This window comes from Spodoptera frugiperda, chromosome 5, assembly GCF_023101765.2.
Source record: "Spodoptera frugiperda isolate SF20-4 chromosome 5, AGI-APGP_CSIRO_Sfru_2.0, whole genome shotgun sequence".
NCBI classification, from domain to species: Eukaryota; Metazoa; Arthropoda; class Insecta; order Lepidoptera; family Noctuidae; genus Spodoptera; species Spodoptera frugiperda.
This window is the reverse complement of record NC_064216.1, coordinates 11,965,580-11,977,553: the sequence shown is the minus strand read 5'-3', so window position 1 is coordinate 11,977,553 and position 11,974 is coordinate 11,965,580. Positions and strand designations below refer to the sequence as shown.

Here is an 11,974-nt window from a genome sequence, read left to right as displayed (position 1 = left end):
AATAATAATACCTACCCAAAGTACTTGCAGAGTATGAATAGGTCTTCTATCCAGAAAAGGTCTTCGACTTGATTTGAATACAGTCGTCGCATCATGTCGGCGCGCATCTAAATGTTTTCTAAAAAAACAATGTGTGGCAAGCCTTAAATAGTACCTATGCGTGAATTATATATACTTGAAAAGATAAAATATGCCCGTATATAAACTAATCTTAACTTCTTTGCGATAAAGTTTAAGTTTGATTACCAACTGTATATTTATAGCAGAATTGATTTGTGCTAGATTAGAAATGGACTCTATTTGAAACACATAAAGTTTCTTTTAGAATAGGTGATATTTGTAGCGATAAAAGCAGTTTTCGCGGAGCTCGAGTGAGCGGAGTAGACGCAGCTGCCCCGCCCTCCCCGCGCCACGCGCTGCAGCTCTCCGCGCGCTTCGCACGCCCCGCGCGTGTCGCGATACCAAAGATTAAACGAATATCTAGAGCTACGGATTCACTACTTTTACTTTGCCTATATTTTTATTTCTTCAGATATGAAAGTACAAGGGAACATTGATTGACTTTTTATAATGTTAGCTAGAAATTGCACATGTTTGTTTGAGAAAATGTGCCGAAGTATAATGTCTTATATTGCAGTGCATAATAATATGCTAAGTTATTATTTATCATGATTTAGCTCATGAGGTTGTCGACATGTGGGATGTAGATTCAGCAATCATTGTGCCGATAGTCGTATCTGCCAATGGCCTTATAGCCAAAAGCCTCGACCAACACCTGAGTAGGCTAACGTTAGACGGTTGGATCAAGAGCCTGAAGCAGAAGGCAGTACTTCTGGACACGGCGCGTATTGTTCGGAAATTCCTCTCTCTTGAGCCCTGACCACCGGTAGCTTGGATTTATCCCGTTACTGATGGGCTACTGCTTTTTATATTTTTAAATGTTTTTTTTTCTTTTTAATTTAATATTTAAAAATGTAATAAACAAGTATAAGAAATAAATAAATGATCGAAAATGCTAAGTTATTATTTCATTCATTTCAAGATAAAATTCTTTAATAGCATTCAATTAGACGTTTTTCGGGTAACATTTTGTTCAAAAAGAATATGGGTAGGTACTCTAGGTAGCTGATTAAGGCCGAATTTAAAATGGATGTCTTTGATACACTTTCATCTAAAGGTATACATGCATTGCAGGTATACTTATATAATTACAAATGAGGCTGCATCGGTATAAGAATTACTAATGTATTTAAACTTATTGTCTGTGGTATGGCTATTTTATCGAAGTAATTCAGGTGCCAACCTCAGAATAGCCTATTCGAGTGTCTAAAGTATGAAACTGCACCTACCCAAGTACATAATAATATCATTAGTATACCTACTTATAATCTATAATATAAAAATAAGTCGAGTTTTCCTTCCTGACGCTATAACTCCAGAACGCACGAACCGATTTCCACGGTTTCGCATTCGTTGGAAAGGTCTCGGGCTCCGTGAGGTTTATAGCAAAGGAAATTCAGGAAAATTTCAAGAGAAAAGCAGGGAAAATCATTGATGGTGAAACGGAGTTCGCCGGGTTTGCTAGTATGTCATATAACAACCATTTTCATTGTTAAATAAATGTTATTATTTGCAAGAGCTTAATTATTATAGTTTTGGATTAGTTTTGTTTTATCTGTGATTTTGATGTATTTAAGTAAAAACGAAAATAAAATTATATATATAAAATTGTGTCTATTATGTAATTTGATACAGTGTTATTGCTACTTGATTTTTTTTTTTCCTAAAAGCGATGCGAATCGATGCAAGTTTTATTTTAGATTTGAAAGTATCTGTTCAAGTTTATTGTTATACCTACCTAAGTCATCACTACGGAGAGGTAGATTTAAGATTATCATCTAGACACACGGCAGTGTGTCCGCCAAGTTCGAGCAAAAAACCGACACACCGGCCGTGGGTTATATTACACGAACCATTTCGGGCCAAGTTCGACCCACCTATAACTCAAAATCTATTTTATCTACGCATATGAAATTTCTAGTATCTGTCGAGATCTACTTACTTATCTAAAATACAAAATTTCATTAATGTACCTACTGTAGGTCTTGAGATATTGACGTCAGAAAATCGCTATTTTTACTATACACTCACTGACTGACTCACTCATCAAAAACCTAGACCACTACCAATGGTCGTATTGACTTGAAATTTGGCATGGAGGTAGGTCTTTAGGTCAAGGTAAAGGAAAAAATCTGAAAATGGCCAAGTGTGAGTCGGTTTTAAAAATAATGAAGGTGTAAATTCATACCCCTAAGGAACTAAAACAAAAAAAATATCTATATCTTCCAATGGTCGTACCGACCTAAAATTGGTTACGAAAGTTTGTATTTAGTCAAAGTAAAGTAAAATAAGAAAAAAATAAAATAAACCTTACAAAAATAAATGAAATCCCACCCAAAACATAAATGTGAAAGGCTGCCAAGTTCGATAATATTGGAATGCTTCGCCTATAAAAGAAGTGAGATCTAAATAAGTACCAAGTTCCATACACAGACCTCAGTTAAAAATGATATAACTTGGCAAGTTTTAATAGAAAATTATATACTTGACTCATTGCGTTTAGTAGGTTTATAACAAAGTGTGTGAAAACTTGCCAACTTGTTATATCATTTTTAACTGAGGTCTGTGTATGGAACTTGGTACTTATTTAGATCTCACTTCTTTTATAGGCGAAGCATTCCAATATTATCGAACTTGGCAGCCTTTCACATTTATGTTTTGGGTGGGATTTCATTATATTTCATTTCATATTTAATTATCAATACATATATTATGACAATTTACAATTTGATACAATCTGCACAATGTTTTCCGAAAACATTTTAACATGAAAATGTTATTCGATATTGAATGACACAACTAACTCAACACGGATGCAATTGTTTACCTAATTAACTATCTATTGCTTTTAGTCTATGTGGCAGGCGGTCCGCGGCTCGCGCCGCCATTCTGGATATTTTGACGGGAAGGTCGGTCACGTGACTCGACGGCGGGCGCGGGCGCGGGTCGCGGGGCGCCGGCTAGACTCTCCAGTAGCCGAGCCATCCGTCTGCTGCTTTGACTGCGGCCGGTCGCGGGAATCCACGCCCCAGTCTCACGCGTCCGCATCTATTACGTACCATTTTGTTCTAATCAGACCTGAGTTTTATGAATGCAGTTTACAAATACTAAAAGAATTTTGTGATTGCAGTGGGTGCAGTACCAATTTTTAAGCAAGAGGTGCGTTTATTTTGTGTCAAACTGAGGTTATTTGCGTATTTTTTGCACGGGTGTGCGTGCGGCGACGGGGCGGAGACGCCGACGTTGAGCAGAGTGTGCTCGGCCGGGCCGTCGCGACGGCACACTCGGCTCGGCAGACATGTTTCGGTCGCGGCCGGAGCGCGTCGTGCGTGCAGGCGCGTAGGCTCGCTCGTGACATGCGCCTGCGAAGCCGCAACGACAGTGGAGGTGATCGAACATGGATGTAGTGACGCCGCATATCACCTCCGTGCTGAAGACATACCAGGCGAGCGCGCCGCGCAGCCTGCAGGGCCCGGGCTGCGGGCGCGCCGAGCCTTGCGGCGACGCGCCGCCGCCGCCACCGCCGCCCGCCGCTCCGCCGATCTTGCTCGCCGCCGACACCGTGCTGGGCGAGCGAGGCGAGACACTGCTAGAGGGCGAACCCATCTCATGCTTCAGCGTGGGTGGCGAGCGGCGGCTATGCTTGCCACAGATCTTAACTTCCGTGCTGACGGACTTCACGTTAGAACAAATCAACCGCGTGTGCGACGAGCTGCAGATCTACTGTTCTCGGTGCACGCCTGAGCAGCTGCACGAGTTGAAGTCGACGGGGGTGCTGCCCAAGTCAGCGCCGTCGTGCGGCCTCATCACCCAGACGGACGCGGAGCGGCTGTGCGCGGCACTGCTGCACTCGCCAGCCGCCTCGCGCCCGCACAAGTTGCCGGGCTTCCGGGTCTACCACGAGTGCTTCGGCGGCGCGCGCGGCGTCTGCGCCGTCGACCTCAACTTAGTGCAGTGTTTGGAATGTCGATCTCTATACAATCCCCGCCGCTTCGTGTGTCATTCGCACGAGTCGGAGCACCGCACGTGCCACTGGGGCTTCGACTCGTCGCGATGGCGGCGCTTCCTGCTGGTGGCCGAGGAGGAGTTGGACAAGGAGAAGTGTAACGCACTGCTGGACGAGCTCGCCTCGCGGGATGCGGCGCCAGCTCCCGCACTTCCTCCAGTTCCACTCAAACTGCAGAGTTTACCGTTGAAGAGAAAACAGGTAAGATTATCCTATTTGTATCTATGTAAATCCACTTAATCATTGCATTATAACCAATAATGTGGTTCATATTGAAGTCTTATAGGAATCAAACTTACGTTCTCCATTGATGGAATACAATACCTACCTAAATACCTAATGCCATTCACTGAACCACCTATTACATACCTATTGTCATTCAGATTAGTTAAAAGAACCAACTTGAAACTAGGTACCTAGTTCTGAATAAGTACATTAAACCCTATCCACCTTAAAACAGAACCTAATAAAGGCTCTCCGTCATCCAACCTCTCGAAAGCGCTATTAATTTAGCTGCACTGCACCGTCCGATGACGGCACATTTCCGCATCCATTGTGCTTATACCCGCTGATTATCATCACAGATACGTAGTGTGGCCATGTATTTACGAGATAAATAGTGTTATCAGGCCGGCCAGTGTCACACGAACATGTGCAAGTGAATACCTACTCATTGTTAGCTAAATGACGTATTGTAACCGCAAAATAATTATGCAATGTGCACGATGAATGTGTTACATATAGTTAGGTGTTGATTGTTATTATGAAGTATACATTATTGTTCATCTACTGGGCAGAGATCCTGGTCTTATAGGACAAAGACAGAATTTAATTATTTCGGTGAATCTTCGCCCCGTTAAAGGGATTTCTCTTTTGAACGCGACGAAGTTGCTAACGCCAATGACAATTTAATGACTGCTGCCAATCAATAAATGTATTGATAGCGCACCAAGTAAATTTCACGATTTAGGAGAAATTAATCGTATCGAGCACCAGCTGCTGCCTCGCTGCCGTTTATCGGCAAACGATTGTTTATATTTTATGTGTTTGTATTTTTGAGTCTGCGAAACTGTTATTTGTTTAGTCTGCTAACTCCAATCGTTATGTAAGGTCACTGCGCCTGCGACTTCTGGCTGACTTCTTGCCCTACTAGCTCTACAGCTTTGTTTATTAATATCTAAGATAAACACGATACCTACTACTATCCAGTGTAAATATTGTGCAAGTAATTATGCGGGCCGATGTAAGTGAATATTATTAAATATTAAACAAATAACATCGGACCCGTGTATGTACTGAAAATTGATATTTTCATAATATACTGTATTCTCTAATTCTCTGTATTCACTAACTCGCAATACTTTTACGTCATTACTTCAATATACACGTGTTACTGGTTCTGCGGTAGGTAATATAAATTAATAATGAATGAACGGTTTTCATGTGTGCCTGCATGCCTATACCAAATACAATGCGAGCTGGTTTCCACGTGATCGTCTGATCGTCCTAAACAAAGCGATGACCAATCAATATCTACTCGCAGACGTCTCCTAACATGGTCGACGATGCTATTAATATCATTGACTAGAGTTATCCTTCCTGATGCACCGCCGTGACCTAGTTTCTATGTAGAACAAGTTAACGAATGTACCACATTCCAGCCAGACTGAAATCGACCACGACCTTTGCCCAATTTGAGATAAAATACAAATGTTAACTAACCATGATTATGCTGTTTTACTCCTCATTCATTCACCGCCATAATATTTTGTCTGAATAAACTTATTTAATATAACATTATCGCGGGATTTGCAAAAACAAGTTTATCAGTTGTCTGATAAAAAATACATATAATATTATGTACCCATGAGACGCTAGATAGTTAGTTTATAGTGTTTACTAAGTTCTGATTGGCTAGACTCGGATGGGTTTTTGTAAACTGCGCAATGTTTTGATAGTTTAATAGAAGTGTAGTTTTATTAGATTAACAAAATAACGAATGAAATGGCTGGTTTCTCCCTCAAGTATTTCTATTAAAAAGTCTCATTAAAACTACTTAGTAGACCATAGTTGAAAATAAAATAGCCAGAGTCCCCTACTTGCCTTAGTCATACCGAGAATCAACGACAAAAAGAGACATAAAATTCGCATTGTTCCGGCTTAATTAAGTAATTTGTTAATAAGTTGGGTGTTTCCAATTACGTAACAATTCGCAGATATTTTTGTTAGTTATAAAATAGAGGACGTTGCGTTGTAGATAGCTTTAATCTGTATATATTTTTTTAATCGACTTCAAAAAAAAGGAGGAGGTTCTCAATTCGACCGTATTTTTTTTTTTTTTTTTTATGTATGTTAATCGATATCTCCGGCAGTTATAGACCGATTTGAGAAATTCTTTTTGTGTTTGAAAGAGTACGATGTCAGTGTGGTCCCATATAAATTTTTTTAAAGTCTGACCATAAATGTGGAAGATAATCCAGGGAACTCCTTAAAAATGAGCAGAATGAGCTCTGCGTTTACGTTGAAGTGATGCATACTAGCTTATCATTCTCAGTAGCCATAAAATTCAGGACAGATAGTAGCATATCTGGTATAGAATGATGGGTAGCTTGATGTGCTGTCTGAGTTACATGACTGTATACCTATGTGGGTATCTAATCTGTTAGTGTGTTTGACAACTGACTATGTATGTAGCTTATGAACAGGTTACTGTTAGCTGTCGGCTCAGCAGATCATAAGTAAGGGTATCAGGTTAATATACATTTGAAAATAATGTTATTATGCGTCAATATGGATAGATATTAATATTATTCATTTAAACGGCGCTGTCTCATATGAGCAGCGCGTTTAATAGGTCGACCCATACTCAAATAAGTTATTCACTAAAAATCAAGAAATAAAAAACAATTTTAACAAAAAAAAAACCGACTTCAAAAAATAAATATTCCAAAACAAATTAATATGCACTAAAAAGTAAAAGAAATAATTGCGTATTTTTCAACAACTTAATAGATCAACTAACTTTACTAACTCATCACACACATTATAATGTAAGTAGGTACAATTATTGTTATTTCTGGAGTCGGTGTCAGCCAACAAAGATAGGTTTGTTATTTACCTATTATCACAACAAAACATTGCAGTTTTACACCAGTTGTAAGTAGGTACTTAACCACCACTCCGCTCGTGCCATGCTAGTTGTTGGCGTTTCCTAGGCTGACACCGACTCCAAAAATAACAATAATTGTACCTACTTACATTATAATGTGTGTGATGAGTTAGTAAAGTTAGTTGATCTATTAAGTTGTTGAAAAATACGCAATTATTTCTTTTACTTTTTAGTGCATATTAATTTGTTTTGGAATATTTATTTTTTGAAGTCGGTTTTTTTTTGTTAAAATTGTTTTTTTTAATATTGTGCACTGGATTTGGACTGCAAACACTTCTAGACACACACGTCGGCACTTTACGTCTGATTTATTTCAAGTACAAAAATACGTAACAATGTCTTATCATAAGTAATTAGGTAGGTAACTATACTATGTGACCTACCTACCTGCCTAATTTACAGAGAATGAGCTCTCGAATTGCTTTCAATAAGTTTAAAGGAATTAGTTATGGTTTCACATTAGCTATGAGTTCCTAATTTCTATACCTAATAAGTACGTGACTATACTTCGTCTGTCGTTTTGTCTTCATCATCATCAGCCGTAAGCCGTCCACAGCTGAATGAATATATCTTTCCCAAGTACTTAAACATCCAAGTTTTGTCTCATTCAAGTATATTTACACACACACAGCTTCGGGAAGTGGCAAGATGTCTGTCTGGACGAGTTGAATCACATGTACAGTGTTGTGTTACATAAATTGCTCAATTTAAAGATGGCGATCAGCTCATCTGTTAGACAGTAACCTGTTTAAAGTTTATTACTGACATTGCAGCTGAGTTTTAGGCATCCGAATCAGTTAGAGAGAGCAACAAACTCTGTAATCTTTCATGATATTAACTATCATGTGTACCAATTTAGAATGGAAATACCCATGTGATATACGAGGAATCCTTCAAATTCCAGGCTTATAACTCGTCAACGGGTAATAATTTATTTAATTCTTAATAAACCCACGAAATCCAAGTAAATTAACGTTTACATCATGCAATATACTGTTTATCTGTAATCGCTACCAGATACAGATACTTAAAACGTATAATTTCCTCGATCCAAAACCGATACACCATTGATATTACGGTAGCAAATTACGATTCGATCGCTTCCATCAACGATACAAAAACGAGTTACGGTTATCTTAAGTGGCTGTAACTGCGCTGCACGTAGCCAAGCAGACATGGCGGAGTTACCATTATACTAAATAGGTACGTACGTAATGGAGCGCCTAAGGGTTATACAAAATACAAGTATTAAAACTAGGGGATACATATTATTACCACAAAAATGCCTCGGTAATGATGTTACCTTAGATAGAGCCATTTTATTCAAAGCAATGTTATATTCTAAAAGCCCGTATTTTGTGAAGCTAAGCTCTTCACTATATTTTATTGATGGCATTGGCATACATTAGCCAGGGATTTTAAACAACTGTCCTGTTATACAATTGATCCCCTGCTGTCTAAAACTGCACCCCTCGGGATCTGCAATACATTATCAAGAGTCGTGCTAAACAATGGCGGTCTCGTTTTACACACCGTCTGCGTTCCACTCAGGCGCAGGGTGTAATTATGCGAGCGTGTCATGCGCAGCTCATAAACGACGCATGAGCGCATTATCTTTCAAGTAATATTAGCCAGTGCTGCTTGGTAGCATTCACTGCAGTTTTGATGTCAGGAACAAAAGATTTCTAAATAGGGTGTCTGATGTACCGTATATACTTTTTAAGCCCGAATTACCCAGATGAATATGCAATGAGAAATGAAAACCGTAATGTGGTCTGATAATAAATTAAATAAGGCATTAGATTTCACGCACATCTAAAATTAGACTTTACGTACATTGGTTTCAAGAGAACTATTCAAATGGTTCAACATTCTATTGAGGAACACATCCCGCGTCATTATTCTTCGGTCTCATATACCTTTCATTGTAGCAGAGGCGGGTGTGGCCCGCAATCAGTGCTAAACCTCACCTCTACCCATTTGTAATAATTTAGGCAAATTGTAGTTTCCCCCTCGCTCTACCTGCAATAAATATAGCTGTAATGTTTCGTATTAAACGTACTCGTATTGATCGAAACAAAAGATGGTTAAACTCCAGAAATCTCCAAGAAATATACATCAACATTGACGCACTTCATATTACGGACATTATAGGACAATCCGCACGTACTAAGCTCCGCTTACTACTTGAGTAATTGACCAATCTGATGATCTCTATTTCTCAGAAACTTATGATTATGTTTCGTTGTAGTCATAGAAGGGCCTACGCTGACATGAATTTAGTTCAAACGCATTTTTATAAACAACTTTTCGTCTGTCTATATTAACTTTAAGTGAACACGATTTGTCTCAGTACGGAAAAACTACCGACAATAGCCGTATTGTCTTGATTTGAATTACATTTGAAACCCGATTCCAAGTAAACAAGAGTCATTAAATTCTACGTGCTACGCTTAGCAATGGACAAGAAACAGAAAATAATCAAAGGTAACTTTTAGAAGTGAAGTTACTTACACGGCTTCTAACAAAAAATTTTTGACTGTTACATAAATAAGCAATGCACATAACCTGTTTAGAACCACCTTGCAAGCTTTGTATATCTTTTTGTGTTGGGTGTACCTATATGTACGTAAGATAGTTGTAGACCTTCTGTAGCTATGCATTGTATAGGTTGGTAGCGAGTTACAAAGTATTCTGAATGTCATGCGAAGTGAACGGAGCCGCGCCTGCCGCGAGCGCCAATCGCAGCCCGTAGCCGCCTCACCTCGCCTACCTACCATGATTACTTGGTCAATGTTCTGCGATCTGCATTCTTTAATTAGCGGGTTGGATGAACGGTTCTTGATTAAGCTTCCATCTTCATTAACGCTAACATATTCCTTTTTATCACGCCTCAACTACCGAACACGCGCTATTCCGAAGTTACATCGTTTCCGAGAAAGGCCGCAATAAATTAACTGAATAAATGGAGGGCTTTTTGATCAGGAATTCATTGTTTTGTTGTAGTGAGAAATAAGGAATTTAAGGTCAAACTGAAATAAGATGGAATTATTAGAACGTCTAGGCCCCGGCCCGATTTGTCCCCAATCGTCGCGACGCAACGCAGCGCAACGGACAAGTCAGGCCTCGCTCTAACGATTTATGTTTAGGTTCAGGCAGACCCTGATTTTCCGAGTAGTTGATTCATAAAAAGTTTCTACGACGTACAAAATTGTCGACTAATCTTTAAATACCCCCGCAATGGTTGGATCTTTGTTCGTCGGCTTAGCTCCTAGAGTGGGCCTACAAGCGGTATTTTCCTGGATCCCTAAAACGCGCGCGTGTAAGTAATCGACGTAACCCTCCCTTTGCCTCCCAGGAATTGACGAGTTTGCCCTGGGAGGGATACTACGGGTAGTAAACTGTCTTGAACTCAATTCCAAGTCTTGAAGCTGAAAACTTCTTGCGTATAAATTGTAAATTGATCCTTATTAAGTTTCTGGGTTTCAGTCTTGAGTGCTACGTACCATTTGAGTTATATGTATTCCCGGAGGCGTTTAACTTGTGATGTAGGTATCGAATGTGTAAAGGTATACCGTATACGATATTTTTATACTCTTTTAGTATTGATAAAAAGATAGTTAGTTCCTTACTTACGTCTTTATATTTAACTTTAAAACTATACTGGGTATCTAAAATAAACAGTTAATTCCAACTCGTTCGTGCCCTAAATCTTGCGCCACAAAAGGTCGCATGAACTCCACAAATTACTGCTTACTGGAGCTTAAAACTTCTCGGAACCCGTGTAAGTCTTCAATTATTATCACCGAGAGTATTGAGTGGTACTCCGGCAGTAGAGCGCGTCGTGCATATTACAATGTAGCCCTGCGTATGTATTGTGCAAGCCCTCAGCACGGCAGCTAGGGGTACAGTAGACACCGCGGGGGACCAACTTGCCAGTACAGACAGCAAAATAAACTATTCACGGAATACGTAAACACATATTTATTATTCACGGACACGCTACCTCACTAATGTGGATATTAAATGACATTGAAATGTACAGCTGATTCTATTCTCGCTTCTTTACGACCTTATCTTCGTAATTAACGCTAATGTTGGCATTAAGTCTTGGGTTTGCAGACGAAAATGGCCGAATCGATTTAAAAATCACACATTAATAATAAATATTACTTATTAGTTATTGATAACTCTAGTCACATAGTTTTTGCTGTGGTAACTACGTTGGCTATTAAAATACACTTTGTGGTTTACTATTTTCAATGGCAACCAGAACACGTAGATGCCATAAATAGTTTACCTACATTTTCGTATCTCTTATCTCAATAACACAATAGTATTTTACTCCGCGTAATGTGCGAAGTGGTTTCCCACACGGCCGAGGTCAAAAGCGCAAATATATCTAAAGTTAAAAATAGTCAGTATTTAGTATGCCAACCCTACCTCTACACTTCAAAGCATGCAAATTGAATGCGAAACATATGAACGTGGTACGTTTACTTTGTGTAACCCGACCGGTTTGAGAATACACCATCTGCACATTATTTTACGCACACGGTTCACCTACAAAACTCAGTCGGGTTGTGCGCTTTAAACATATCGCGCCCGAGTAGAAAGGCTAGAAGTCTTGATGCTAGGTGTTTTTAAATAGACAACTCCGTGATTTTGCCGGTTAGCTC

At 39.4% G+C, this 11,974-nt stretch overlaps 1 protein-coding gene across 1 annotated transcript in view; it reads left to right on the top strand.

Moving 5' to 3' along the window:
- The first annotated feature begins 2,976 nt into the window (after window positions 1–2,976).
- Window positions 2,977–11,974, top strand: part of LOC118271673 (ski oncogene) — a 57,688-nt gene continuing 48,690 nt past the window's right edge. The window contains exon 1 of the mRNA XM_035587806.2: window positions 2,977–4,327. Coding sequence (XP_035443699.2) covers window positions 3,518–4,327 — 810 coding nt within the window. The 5' untranslated portion in view covers window positions 2,977–3,517. The remainder of the gene's footprint in view (window positions 4,328–11,974) is intronic.